Source organism: Dromiciops gliroides, chromosome 4, assembly GCF_019393635.1.
Source record: "Dromiciops gliroides isolate mDroGli1 chromosome 4, mDroGli1.pri, whole genome shotgun sequence".
In the NCBI taxonomy this organism is placed as follows: Eukaryota; Metazoa; Chordata; class Mammalia; order Microbiotheria; family Microbiotheriidae; genus Dromiciops; species Dromiciops gliroides.
The window spans coordinates 18,692,939-18,707,708 of NC_057864.1; the positions used below are offsets into that span (position 1 = coordinate 18,692,939).

At 41.9% G+C, this 14,770-nt stretch overlaps 1 protein-coding gene across 3 annotated transcripts in view; it reads left to right on the top strand.

The window, feature by feature from the left end:
• C4H1orf87 (chromosome 4 C1orf87 homolog) overlaps nucleotides 1-12,891 on the top strand; it is a 66,138-nt gene extending 53,247 nt beyond the window's left edge. For 2 of the 3 annotated variants that reach the window (XM_044004252.1, XM_044004254.1), the window contains 2 exons: nucleotides 760-961; nucleotides 9,711-10,070. In XM_044004252.1, coding sequence (XP_043860187.1) covers nucleotides 760-961; nucleotides 9,711-9,871 — 363 coding nt within the window. In that variant the 3' untranslated portion in view covers nucleotides 9,872-10,070. Of the gene's footprint in view, nucleotides 1-759; nucleotides 962-9,710 lie in introns of all 3 variants that reach the window. The other variant, XM_044004253.1, reaches the window with a different exon arrangement.
• Nucleotides 12,892-14,770: the final 1,879 nt, after the last annotated feature.

A 14,770-nucleotide genomic window follows, 5' to 3' on the forward strand; every position in this document is an offset into this window, starting at 1 on the left:
TCTCTTTGGGCCTCAGTTTCTCTGTATGTAAATGAGAGTCAGACTAAGAAGCTATAAAGTCACTTCCAGACTCAAATCTCTGATCTTATTAGTAAATGCCTGTAGGGGATATGCACAAGTTTATAACTGGAAAATGTGTCCTTGAAGAAGGATGTTCAGAGCAAAGCTATCATTGCCAAGGTCAGGCCAGGGGGTACAATGTAGGCTGTACCTGCAGTTACCTAAGGGCTGAGGGAGGGGGCGGGACCTAGAAGATGGGGCCTGGCATATGCCAGGAGTGCCCTGGGGGTGCCACTCAAGGTGGGCACCGTGGACCCAGCTGACTACCATTCACTCATTAGGAATTGGGATGAGCACTCTGTGGAGTATCCCCCACTTTGGACTACATTAGGATAAAGTCAAGGAGGATGGAGTAAGATGATATCTGGAGCCCATGCTGCAGGTTTTCCTGTTTCCAGAACCACTTTTTCTGACTCCCCAACAAAAACCCTACTGAGCCTGAGCTAAAGACAGGATGATGCCCTTGCCTGTGTAATTATTTAGTTTAGAAATCCTTGCTCAGAGCCATTCACATCCAGCAGAAGTTGGCAGGCATCATCCCTCAGAGCTGAGGATTTGAAACGTGGCCTTCCTGGCTTTAAGAAACATCAACTTATCCCAGTCCCTGCTCTCTGGGTGGCCCATTCTTTTGCCAAAGAACCTTGGGATTGTCTGGGTTGCTATCTCATCGTCATAAAACTGTTTGTTTTTTGTTGGTAGAAACACACAGAAGAGCCACCCCCTGCAAACCCTGCCCCTGAGACCAGGGCCTCTGATGAAAGCCAGGCCGGCAGGAAGATCCGACCAGCCTCACAGCCGTCTCTGAGCCAGCTTGGGAATGAGGAGGCCCAGAGGGAGACCTGGATGGACCGGTTCCGAAAGCTGGAAAATGCCCTCTACTTGTGCGATGTGAACAATACAGGTGAAAGACTGTGCTTCAAACAAGCCCCCATCTCCCTGGGCAGTCAGTCCCCTTGATATCTGGCAGGCTCAGGAATGGCAGAAAGATTTATTATTATTCATTATGTTATTTGGTTCCTATTTGTTTATGGCACTATTCATTATTAATTTATTGTTTATAATTTGTTTGTGCTATTGATTATTTATCATTTACATAGCACTTTAGTGTTTGCAAAGCTTTTTATATATGTTATTCCATCTGATCCTCACAATAGCCCTGTGAGGGAGATACTATTATTCTACCTATTTTAGAAAGGAGGAAACTGAGTCTGAGTGAGAATAAGTGACTTCTCAACTCAGGTCTTTCTGATTCCAAGACCAGAACTCTACCCACTGCATCCCCTGACTGCTTCCCTTTATTAAAAAATATAGGAGTGGGGCAGCTAGGTGGCACAGTGGATATAGCACCGGCCCTGGATTCAGGAGGACCTGAGTTCTAATCCGGCCTCAGACACTTAACATTACTAGCTGTGTGACCCTGGGCAAGTCACTTAACCCCAGCCTCACCAAAAAAAAAAAATATATATATATATATATATATACATACACACACACACATATATATAGGAGTATTTTGAAAAGAACCAATGCAAGGGAGGATTCCTATAAATAAAATTCCATTCTCATAAATGCCATTACAATAGCAAACTATAATGAAGCGGAGTCATTAGGAGAGTCCCCAAGCTCTAGTCAAGGCTCAGGCCTTGAGAGCCATACTCCTTATAACCGTCTACGTTGTAAAAAACAAAGTTATAGCCAGAAGGGACCGCTAGAATACAGAGTGAGGGGACGTCAAAGCTAGAGGGGCCCCTTTGAAACAACAATGTTTCAGTTCTTCAGAGACTTCAGAACAGACTCTTGGAGAATGTTAGGGATGCACCTTATACTAGAGAGTGTTAGAACACAAAACATGAATAGAAATAAAATGTTAGAACATATAAAATCGAGCATTCAAGCTGGAAGGTTCCTTAGGAAATAGAATCTTAGAATATCAAACATGGAACATGGAACATTCAAGCTGAAAGGGCCTTAGGGAATAGAATGTTAGAATATACAATTTTGGAGATGGAGGTGACCTTAGAACTTAGAACATAGAATGTTAGAGATAAAAGGGTCCTTCAAATAAAGAATATTAGAACATAGAACATGGAATGTTAAAGCTACACTGGGGCATTAGAACATAAAATGTTACAGCTGGAAGGTTGCTTAGAACATAAACTTTTAGAATTTAAAGCCTAGAATTACCATATTAGAAGAGACCTAAACCTTAGAACATAGAATAATAGAGCTGAAAAGGACCTTAAAATTGGTAGAGACCAAAGTCACTTATTTTACTCATAAGAAAATGGAGGTCAGAAAGGTCAAGGAATTTGTGTAAACTCATACATTCATTTATCCATATAAAAAACAATTAGTGAGCATTGTCTCTGTAAAGGCACTGTACTGTGCTAGCTATGGGAATAAATAAAGTGATGCCTGTCCTCCAGTAGCTTACATTCTATATAGGACTGAACATTCTGGATGCCTCCTGGTGCAGGGTTATTGACATTGTAAATATCTGAGACAGGATTTAAACCCAGATCTTCCTGTCTCCAGATCCAATACCCCCTTGACTACCTCACTCTGATAAGAAGGATGGGTAAGTTAAATTGAGGAAGACATTGAGTGAAGTTTCGGACATAGCAGGTGTGAGGCACTGGTGAGACATCTCTGGGGAAATACCCAGAAGACAGTTCCAGATGTGAACTAAAGCTTAGGGAAGAGATTAGAACATATAATGACCCTAGGAGTCATCTTCCTGGGGGTGATAATGGAACTCATCAGCATAGACAAGATATATAGGGTCAAAGAACTGCAAGGGACTTGAGAGACCAACTTTTCCAGGATTCAAACCCAGATCAGCCCAGGATCCTGGATTTAAATCTGGAAAGAACCTATGAAGATATCTAATCCGATCCTCTTCATTTAACAGACGAAAAAACTGAGAACCACACAAATTAAGTGACTTGTCCAAGGTCATACAGGCAGCAAGAGATAGAGAGGGGATTTGAGCCTGGGTGCTCAGCCTCCACACCCTGCATTGTTCTGCCATACCATACTGCCTCCCACAGACGAGATTCTGATGGAGATGAGGGGAATGTTTGAGAATAATAACAGTACAAATTTGGGTATAAAGTCTTTATATCTGTTCGACCTCATATACAATCATTCTTCCCAATTCATGAGCAAACTAAGACTCTGAGAGGGTACGTGACCTACCAAGGTCACTCAACTGATAAATATTTGAGTCAAGATTCAGACCCAAGGCTCCACGACTCAGAGGTCAGCACTCTGCCCTTAACCTCACTGGCTCAATGGTGCACATGCTTGGGGAGGGGGAAGGGGGAAATGAAAAAAATGAACAAGTGAACCAGTCCAAGAGACCAAGAAGGAGTGGTCTAGAGTGGTCAGAGGAGAAGACGGAGAAAAGCCGAGGGGGGGAGCAAGTGTGCAGAAGCTGGGGGCAGCAGGAGCATTGAGTGCTACAAGAAGGTCGAGCAGAATGAGGCCTAGGAAGGGGCCACTGGATTCAGCCTTTCCAGTGTCGTGGGTGGCCTTTGGGAGAGTGGATTTGGTGGAGTGGTGAGGTCAGAAGTCAGATTGCTAGGGCTGGAGGAGAGAGGGGGTGGGAGATGGTCGAGGCTTATCTAGTGTGTATCCCTTTAGTTCCTACCCCCCTTTTAAAGATTCTGATCATGCATTAAAAATGGGATAGGCTCATTTTCATGTCCAAGTTTGACCATCAATTAGAGTTAGATCAGGGAAATGCTATGCACATCATGTTGTATCCGGATTTCAGCAAGGCATTTTACTGAGCATCTCAGCAAATCTTTATGGATCACCCTGGTCTGGGCCTCAGGAAACGCTGGCCCTTTCCTATCATAATTCTGTTCCTAATTACCTTTGTGACTCTCACATATGTATACACACATGTATGTATGCATACATACATATATACATATTTTAATGTATGAGTGCACATATAAACCTATTTGTCTATGTATAGATACACAAAGCTATATGCATGTTGTATGTGTGTGTGTGCATTTACATGCATGCATACGTACCTATGTATTTATATATACATATAGAAATACATTTATGTGTATACAGAAATTACATGTATATTTAATTCAATGTATAAATGGATATAATAAATATGCCTATATTAAATTTAATAATATGTATAGATAGATAGGTATATATGTGTGCACATATGCAGGTACATGAAGTCTATGAAAGATGGATGTAGATAGACTAGAGAATAGGAGGGAGCCACAGAAACTTTTTGAACCAGGAAGTGACATTCCAAACAGTGTGCTTTAAGAAGATTGCATGTTTAGCAGTGAGCAAAGTGGATTCAAAAGGGGAAAGATTAGAGGCATAGGGGTCACTTAGGAAGCCACCTAATTATAGTCTGGAAGACAGAGGGAGAGAGTTTAGGATTAGGCATATTTGTGATAGGACTAACTGACGTTGTTTCTGAATTAGAGACAGAGGCTATAGACTCATACAGTGTTCAGTATGAGAGTTCATTGGTAGGACCAAGATGAGAATCTGGATCTCTCTTGATTCCCTGACTGCTTTTTCCACACTCACCAATACTCTTAAAGGAACCAGACATTATGTCATAGGATGATCAATTGACAGAACTGGAGACTTTTACCTGGAGAAAACTCCCAACAGGGAATCAACACGTGAAGTTAACAAGTATTTGTCAAGTGCCTACTCTGAGTCAGACGCTGTGTGCTAAGCACTGGGGAAACAGAGAAATGCATAAAACCATTTCCTGCCCTCAAGGTGCTTCCAGTGTAATGGAGGAGACAATATTCTAGCATATATGTAAAGTGACATATAAAAGGTACAAATGGAAGGTCCTGTCCAAGAGGGAGGTTCTAGAATTGAGAGAATTCAAGAAGGACTTGACTGTGGAAGGTAATAGTCTGGCTAGGATTTGAAGGAAGACGGAAAACCATGAGGAGGACATAAGAAAGGAGAGGATTCCAGGTCTAGGTGACAGGAGACAGGAGGAAGAGGAGGCTTTAGATCTGTATGGCCTGGCCAAACAGGACAGATCTACAAGCAATAAAGTTGAAAAGGATCAGATTTTCCCTAAATAGAAGGAATGGTACCCTTCACCAAGTTACATGGATTTGTAATAGATTGCCCATAACAAACCATTGGAGGTTTTTAGCAGGGTCTGGATGTCCCTTGTGTGGGGAGAGGTTCTAGGTAGTTTTCATGAACCTGGCTGGTAGGGGATAAACTCAGAGTCCCCTTCCCAAGCTGAGATTCTGTGATACTGTCAAAATGATCTAGGCCTGAAGTGAGGAAACTTGGGATCTGAGAAATAGTCCCAAAAGGATAATGAGAGTAATAACAGACTGTTAGGCTTTCTCATACCACAGCCCTGTGAGTTAGGTCTGACAAGTATTCTCCCAACCTGACAGATGAGGAAATTGAGGCAGAGAGGTCACATGATATAATGTCACAGCTGATGACTGAGCCTGCATTTTAGCTCCATTTGCTTGACTCTGACCCCAACATCATTGTTTATTTTTTTTAACATGTTCTTTACAACATGAGAAACACATTGGGAAAAACCCCTCAAAATTCAATGACTGATGATGGTCATAGCCTCAGTCACCGATCTATTTCTCCCTAGGCTTGGACCTCATTCTTGTGGAGTTTCTGAAGAAATAATTTCTCTATGGAGTTTTATTGACCTTGGTAGATGATGGATGTAAATAAATTAAAAGGGCAGATTTGAAATGCTTTCCCCATGACCGCTTCATTATTTATGTCTGTTTTCCCCGTTTCCATGAAATGTGTAGAGTTACTACAGCCAAAGAATAGGTCAGCAAGAGATGGGAATGTCTGAGGCAACTTTTAATGAAAAATAAGGATTGACCGAGGTCAGCGTGTTGGCTGACTCATTGGCCACAAACTCTTAGGAAGCAACCACAGCCTTATAGCAGAAGGAAGTCCTATGTTACAGAATCACAGAATGGCTACAAATCTTAGAACACAGAACAGAGGAGCAGGCATTAGAATGCTAGTGATGGAAGGAACCTTAGAACCTACAGCATTAAAGCTCAGAAGGACAATAGAATGGTCAATCAAGAGGGGATATTAGAACACAAGATATTCAATCTGGAAGGGACCTTGGAATATCAGAGGTGGAAGGGACCTGAAGATATCTAATACCAGAGCTGGGAAGAACCTTAGAGCAGAGAATATTAGAGCTACAAAAAGACAGACTTAAAATGGTTCAGGGAAGGACCTTGGAACATAAAAATCTTAGAACCTAGAGCTAAAAGGAACATTAGAATATAGAATGTGAGAATTAGAATATCCTAGCACTTACACTATTGAAGTTAGAAGAGACCTTACTGAATTCAACTACCCTATTTTTACCAATGAGGAAGGGGAGTGAGAAATTAGGGTTAGTCAAAGGTCATGCAACCAGTGGATGTGGGAGTAAGGATTTGAACCCAAGCATCGTCTCTCTAGTTCTAAGGCTCTTGTCATGATACCTTGTATTTCTCCATCTTGCAAATAGCTATGCTCTTTGATGTCCAAACAAATAGATGAGCCAGAGCATGCTTGATGTGAGATGAATGTCTATTTGGCACTTCCTATGGACAAGTAGACTTGAAGTGGTCCTTGGGGTGAACATGCACAGTGCACAGAAGGGCCAAGGGACTGGTGTGAACGAGGACCTGGATAAACTGAGGAAAGTACATAATGCTGGGTAAAGAGATTGTTCTTTCCTTTGAGGAGATGGTGGGATTTTTGCCATGGCTGACTCTCTGAAGGATAGATGGGAAATGTCTTCCCAGCTTCTTGGCGATGTGTTTGCATGTGTTTTCACTGAGGGAGTGGGGGAAGGATCAGAGCTGGAGAAGATGGACTTTCCCGCATGATGAGAGATTGAAAGATTGTGGTGAGCAGCTGTTCAGGGAGTCCACTAATGGCATGATCGATTAGAATGGGCACAGATTTCAGCTGATGGCATTTTTAGTTTGACATCAGGATGAATTTCCTAGCAGTCAAGTTTGGAAGCTCTTTAAATCATAGAGCACAGAATGCCATAGCTGTAAGGACACTCAGAATATAGACTATTAGTGATAGACTGTCAAAACTGGAATGGACCTTCAGACATAAAAGGCCCAACATAGTGTAGGCATTAGAAGATAAAGTTCTAGAGCTGGAATGGACCTTAGGAGAGGGAATGTTAGAATATAGAAGGGCAGTGCTGGAAGAGACCTCAGAACAAAGAATGAGAGAACTGGAAAAGTCCTATGACTATAGAATGCCACAACTTGGAGGGACCTTGGAAGAGAGATTGTTGGAGTTGGAAGGGACCTTGGAGCATAGGATGTTGGTAGAAAAGATCTTAGACCATTGAGTGTCAGAGCTGGGAGGAGCCTTAGAAAAGGGAATGTCAGAGCTGGGAGGGGCTTTAAAACATAAAGCAAGAAGGAATATCAGTACATAGAACATTAGAGCAGAGAATGTCAGAGGCAGCAAAGCCCACAGAACGTAGACTGTTACAGCTAAGCAGATTGATTCAGTAGAAACCTGGAAGGAAATAAAAATGTGGAATCCTAGAGCATAATAAGAGAACCTAGAACCTAGAATGTCAAAACTGGTGGGGACCTTGGAATATGGAAAGGTCGAACAGAAAGTTAGGATCTTGGAAAAATCAAACATAAAGCATCAGAGGAACCTGAAGCTAAGAGATGGGAAGTCATCTGCAATGAGACGAGCAGGGAGCAGGGCCAGGTCTGGCGATAATGGCAAATACTCATGGCTGGGTGGTGCAGTGGGTAGAATGCTGAACTAGCTATCAGGAAGACTTAAGTTTGAATCCTACCTCAGTTACTGCATTACACTGGGCAAGTCACTCATCCTCTTACAGACTCAGTTTCTAGGAGACTTCAAGAGCTTCCTTTCACCCCTAAATCTATGATCCCATGACCTAGGTTTGAATCTTGCCATTTACTACATTGGAAAAGTCTTGGGGCCTCAGTTTCCTCATCTATAAAATAAAGATAATAACACGAATCAAAGGGTTGTTGGGAGGATCAAATAAGATAATACATACCAAGCATTTTTCAAAACTTATAACTTAAAAGTGTTAAATATACTTATATTATTCTAGAGTTTGTTATTAACATGGACTAGGGAATACAAACACAGTGCTTTAGGCACATGGAGAAGGAAAAGGCACATGCAAAAATACAAATGAATTCATTTGTGAAATATTTATTAAGTATCATCTTATGTTCAGAGTGCTATATGAAGTGATGGAGAAGGCAGAAAGAATAATAAGACTTCATCTGCCTGTAATCCCAGCATCTCACAGTCAGAAGGGATTTTAGAAGCCATTGTGGCCAACCCCCAACTGAACAAGTATCCACTCTACCATTTATCCAATGAGTAGTTGGGTCCTCAGGGAGCTTACCGTCTAGGAGGGTAGAGAAGATGCCAAAGCAAAATGCAAAATACAACATGGAGTGGAATGTTATGGAAAGCAAAGGAGAGAAAGAAGAATAAGAGAAGCTTAGCAAAGTACAATTAGTTGAACATGGCGCCCAAGGGGCAGGAAGACAAGGATTTAATCACTTGTACAGGACCTTGAGCAAATGGCCCTCAGCTTTCTCATAAGTAGAAAAAAAAAAAAGCATTGGACTGAAAAATCTCAAGAGTCTCGTCCTGTGCTAGCATTCTATGAATCTATGACTTTTGGCAATGGGAGTTGGAATCAGGCAACATTTCATTACGTGCCCCACCCTTCTCTAGAACTGGTTTCAGGAAGTTTTCATGACTGCATAAAGCAAGCGCTGCCTTGTACTTGGCCTCAGATTCAGCTGTTGGCTGCACTCAGGCAATGGCATCATCATGGAGGACCTTGTAGGAAAGCCCTCATGAGGCAAGGTGCTTACGTCTCTGTGTTGGCTTTTGTCAGGGCCACGGGCACTTCAGAAGTACCCATTGCTAATTCTCTTCTGGAATCCCATTAAATTCAACAAACATTTGTTTGATCCTTACTATGTATAAGACATTATGAAGAAGTTAGACTTAAAAATAAATGTCTTTTCTCTCTCTATTTCTCCATCTCTATCTCATTCTGTCTTTTTCTTTCCCTCTATCTTTCTTTGTTTATATGCTTTTCTGTTTCTGTCCCTGACTCTTCATCTCTTTCTTTCTGTTTTTCTATCTTCTCTTTTTTCCTATTCTCTGTATATCTTTCAATCTGCCTCCCTTTGTGTGTGTGTATGTGTCCATCTGTCTCTGTATCTGTGGGTCTCTGTTGTCCTCTCCTTCCATCTCTTTCTGTCTCTATTTCTCTGTACCCCATTTCCCTACTTCTATTTCTGCCTCTCTCTGTTTCTCTTTTTTCTCTCTTACTCTCCTTTCTTGCTTCTCCTCTCCCTCCCTATCTCTATGTCTCTCTCTTTCCTTCTCTATCTCTATCTTTTTCTGTCTCTCTGTCTCTGTCTCTCCCTGTGTCTCTGTGTCTTTCTGTCTGCCTGTCTCTCTGTCTCTCTTTCTCTGTCTCTTCTCTCTCTGTCTCTGTCTCTGTCTCTGTCTCTCTCTCTCTCTCTCTCTCTGTTTCTGTCTGTCTATCTCTCTCCCTCCTTCCTTCCTTCTCCCAAATACAGGTGTGCTGGAGAAGGAGCGAGCCAAGCGTCTCATGCACAACTACAATCTCATTTATAACCTGGCCCTCAGCCCTCTGAAAATTGATCAGGCGGCCCGTAGGTTCCGCCGGGGAGAGAACCTGCTCTTGGAGCCGGCGCTGCGGTACCTGAAGGAGCTGTGAGCCTGCCCAGAATGTGCTAACGGGTGTTTGCTGTGTCTTTCCTCTTGTACCCAGGGACTCGTTGTTCACAGTTTAAGGATGAGCAAGATGAAGCAGTCCCAGAGAGGCGCGGCCAGCGTGGGCATCCTGGGCATGCCTCTTATGGCCTTCGGGTTTCACACCGACCCCCTTTTACCGAATGACATGAAGGAGGGGAGGCTTTATTTGGTTTGGGTGAGAATCTAATGAGGACTGTCACCAGCCAGTTCAGCCACTTTCTCACTGTGTGACCTTTAACCTCTGGGTGTCAGTTTCCTCCTCTATAAATGGGGGTGGGGGTGGGGATGGGAATGTAGATTAGATAATCTCTTAGGGTGACTCCCAGTTGTTATTCAAGTAAACTCTGTTCTAACATTCTATGATCGAACATTTCTTGTTTTAAGGCTCTAACGTGCACTATTCAAAGGTCCCTTCTAACTGATGTTCTTTGTTCTAAGGCCCCTCCTAGCTCTGACATTCTTTATTCTAAGATCCCCTACAGCTCTAACGTTCTTTGTTCTGTGTTCTGGGAATTAATATTCTGAGGAACAACCCATCTTTAACATTTTGTGGCTCAAGGTCTCTTTTCTTCCCCTCTAACATTCCATGTTCTGTGTCCTATCATTCCAAGTTCTAAGGTACAGTGCAGCTCTAACACACTGTGTTCTAAGATAGTGTGTTCTATGTCTGAAAATTCTAAGGTCCCTTCCAGTTGTTATAGGCTGTGATTCTGTAGGGGATCACATGCAATTTTCCAGAACCATGCAAAGTACCTTGCACGCAAGAGGTGCTTAATAAATGCTGATTTGCTGGTTGATTTATCCTGTTTCCTTCCAGTTCTAACATGCAATGCTCTATATTCTAACATTCCGCATTCTAGTGGCAATTTCTGTTCTAACATTCCATGTTCTTTTTCTCTGTGAACCATTCTGCCACTGGTGCTTAATAGCTATGTGGCCATGGGCAAATTATTCGCCCTCTCTGAAGATCAGTTTCCTTGTTTTTAAAATGACCATGATAGCATCTGTAGTAACCTGCCTCACAGCGTTCTTGGGAGACTCCAGTGGAATAATGGTTATTAAATGTATTGTAAGCTTGAAAGCCCTAGAGCTTTGCCTGTCATGATCAGGATAGGGATGAGGATGGGGATGATGGAAATCTTCTCACGTCCTATATTCTATGGTTCACTTGAGCTCTCACATTCCATGATTTAGTGAGGGTTATCAGGGCTCTTGCCCACTTGAGTAATCTCTAGAGCCTAGCTAGGGTCCCATTCATACAAAATGTCTGATTATTTATGGCATCCATTTATCATTACCATGGCCCAAACTATATTGCAGGAATCATAATACCTCCAAAATGAGAGGGGGGATGAGAGAAAGAGAGAGACTGACAGAGAGAGGGAGAAGAGACATCGAAGAGAGAGGTGCTTTAGAGAGCTCTGCCTATAAGGGAAGGATTATTTCCATCAGGAAATTATAGTCTCTGAGCTAGACATTTCTGGAGAAGCCATCTAATCCAACCCAACTCCCCATCCTAGCACTCTAGCTCCGTCAAGCTTGTGGAAAAATAAGTGTGCTTTAGATGGGTGAATAGGTGTAATTTTACTGGATAATTAGGGTAGTTAAGTGTATGTAGATCCATCTTCTAATCCTGCCACAGACATTTACTAGATGGATGGCCCTGGTCATCTGTGAACTTTTTTTTTCCTCATCTATAAAAATAGGAATAACAATAATCTATACCTACTTACTGGGTTGTAGCAAAGCTTAAATGATATAATTTAAGAGAAGTCTTTTGTGAGTATTAAAGAAAATGGGCAGGGTTACCTATTATTTGCCACCTTATTGGCAGAGTAGCTGAAACAAGGGAGACTGAAGGAGATCACCCAAGGATGGAAAGATCTAGTCTGATGCCAATGTATTAAGCATATTAGGGATATTCCTAATAGATGTATCATGTTGCACCATGCCCCACAACCCCAAAATCTACTTAGTGCCTGCTATATCTGCTGTCTATGTCACCTTGAATTCCGAGTGCATTTAAAGGGATTTGAATGATCATAGAATTTAGAACTGGAAGGGACCTTGAAGACAATCTAATCTAATACCCTCATTTTACAGGTGAGGATACTAAAGCCCAAGGGCAAAATGACTTTCAGAGCTGAGAATGGAAGTCATCTTTCTGTTCACCATGCGACCTAGCTGGAACAAAAAAATAAAGTTAGTGATGTGTCCTCACCAACTCCTGAGTTGCCAATTCTATTGTTCAAAGCTTCTAGGAGGAAGACCTTTAAGACCAAAGAGTTCCCGTGAGTGGTAAAATCCTATTCTCTGTTATTGTGGAGCAAGAAGGAGGTGACATGTAAATGTTGGCTACCTCCCCACTTCTCCCCACCATATTCCTCTTCATTTTATCATTCCTTCACTCAGCAAACACTTTTAAACCCATACTTGTTTGAGGTACCATATTAGTAACTGAATTAGATGGTTCTGAATTCAGAGAGCATGGGTTAAAATCTAATGCTTACTACCTGAATGACCTTGGACCAGTCACTTAATTTTCAAGGGTCTCATTGTTCTTGCTTTTAAAATGGTTGGGCTAGCTGGACTCTGACATCCTCTGTAGCTATCTTTTTAATGAATTTTATGAGTTGTCCAGCACTTCTTTAAATATTAATTGATTTTACTCTGTATAGACTGTGGTAAGCATCCTAACATTAATTTAACTTTTAGAAAACAATGAAATTTGGACATTCTACTTCAACAGAAGTGGTGGTCTGCTTTTATTCCAACCTTTAGCCATATAATAGAAGGTACCCAACAATCACTGACATCTGTGGTGTCAATGCAATGAGAATCTTAAGCTATTGGTTAAGTAAGGGCCTTTCTCTACAAATCCTCTCCATTTTTCTTTGTCAGTGTTGAGGTTTCTTTTCTGAGTATCTCTGGGCACAGCCAGTATCTCATGATGTTTTATAGTTGCTATGAAACCTGAATAAACTCTTGCTAAATCAGCATGCCTGGTGTATGGTGTGATTTCACTGGAGAGCCCATTTATGAATGCTTTTCTCCCAGCATAGATCTGGTTGCCTTCAAAGACTCCTCAGAGTGAGATGGAATATCATGGAGCCCTATTTGCAGAAGGTGCCATCCATTTCAATTGGAAGAGACCACAATCAACTCTTGAATGGATGACTGACAACAGTGTGTTGCACTGTGGCCATCAAGAAAGAGACCTGGGGCAGCTAGGTGGTGCAGTGGATAGAGCATTGGCCCTGGATTCAGAAGGACCTGAGTTCAAATCTGGCCTCAGACACTTGACACGTACTAGCTGTGTGACCTTGGGCAAGTCACTTAACCCTCACTGCCCCACCCTCCCCCCAAAAGAAAGAAAGAAATAGACCTAATCTTGGCAGCATTTGAATCCCAGCTCCTTTATTTATCATCTGTGTGACCAGGGATGAATCCCTTACCCTCTCCAAAACTCATTTTCTTGTCTGTAAAATGGAGACAAGAACACTAGCCCTGCCTACCTCTCATCGTTGTTCTGAGATCAAAAGAGTTGTAGATGTGAGAGCATTTTGTGACCTGGAAACATTCTATAAATGGTGGGTGGTAGGAGTGATGTTATTACAATTTTAGGACCAATACAAGGCAGGCATCTTAGGAAACAGTTGTGGTAAAGGACCCCTAGGAGTCAGTGTGGCATAGTGGAAAGGACTCAGGTTTTGTGGGTAAGAGGACCTGGGTTCAAATCTCACTTATTGCCTGTGTAACCTTGGTCAAATTACTTTGTTTCTCTGGGCCTTAGTGACTTTATCTGTGGAAAGAGTTGTAATACTTGGTTTCTGAGGCTCTTTCCTGCTCTATCTATAAAACTATGAACTAGAATTTGAATCCAACATCAGACACTTGGTAACTGTGTGTCCTGAGACATTTGACCTCACGGGGTTTCAAATTTTATTATCTGCTAAATGGGGATAATGCTTTTGCTGCCCACCTCATAAAGTTTTTTTTGTTTGTTTGTTTTTGTGTTTTTTTTTTAGTGAGGCAATTGGGGTTAAGTGACTTGCCTAAGGTCACACAGCTAGTAAGTGTTAAGTGTCTGAGGCCGGATTTGAACTCAGGTCCTCCTGAATCCAGGGCCGGTGCTCTATCCACTGTGCCACCTAGCTGCCCCCTCATAAAGTTTTGAGGAAAGTGATTTGGTAACCTTTAATAACTTTGAAAGTGTGAGTTGCTTTTCTAGGATTCTCTCCACCCAGGTGAAATTCTTGGTCATAAAACCAGGAAAAAGATGTATTATGACTTTTGTCTTCATTCTAAAATTATTAATCAATCTCTTTTTTCTTATATCACCCAACTTTCTAACATTTTTCTCGTGCTCCCCAATACCAGAGAACTAGCCTTTATAACAAAGATTTTACAAAGGCAGAATGGGGTGTTAAAGTTTAGTAAGCTGACCAACATATTAATCAAGTCTGGCATTCCAAAAAAATCCCTGTTATCTTCTCATTTTCCCCCATGGGAAGGAGAGAGTGATTTAAATGGATTAAAGAACTCCCGGTTAGGAAAATCTCTCCACTGATGCAGATTGCCACCCATTCATTGATTTACTCAGAGGCATTGATAGATTAAGTGACTTGTTTAGGGTTAGACACCTACTACATACATGTCTTGAAGTGAGATTTGAATTCAGGCTATAGCACTAAATCATAGATTTAGATTTGGGAGGAAACTAATGTAAAGAATTAATTGTTATTTGAGGTTTTTATGCCTCTGTGTGCACTGGCCTGGGGCTTTGCAAACAGCAAAGTGCTCCACCCACCGGTTGTGGGTGGAGCACTGTGTGGTGTCATTACCACTGGCCATGGGCCTG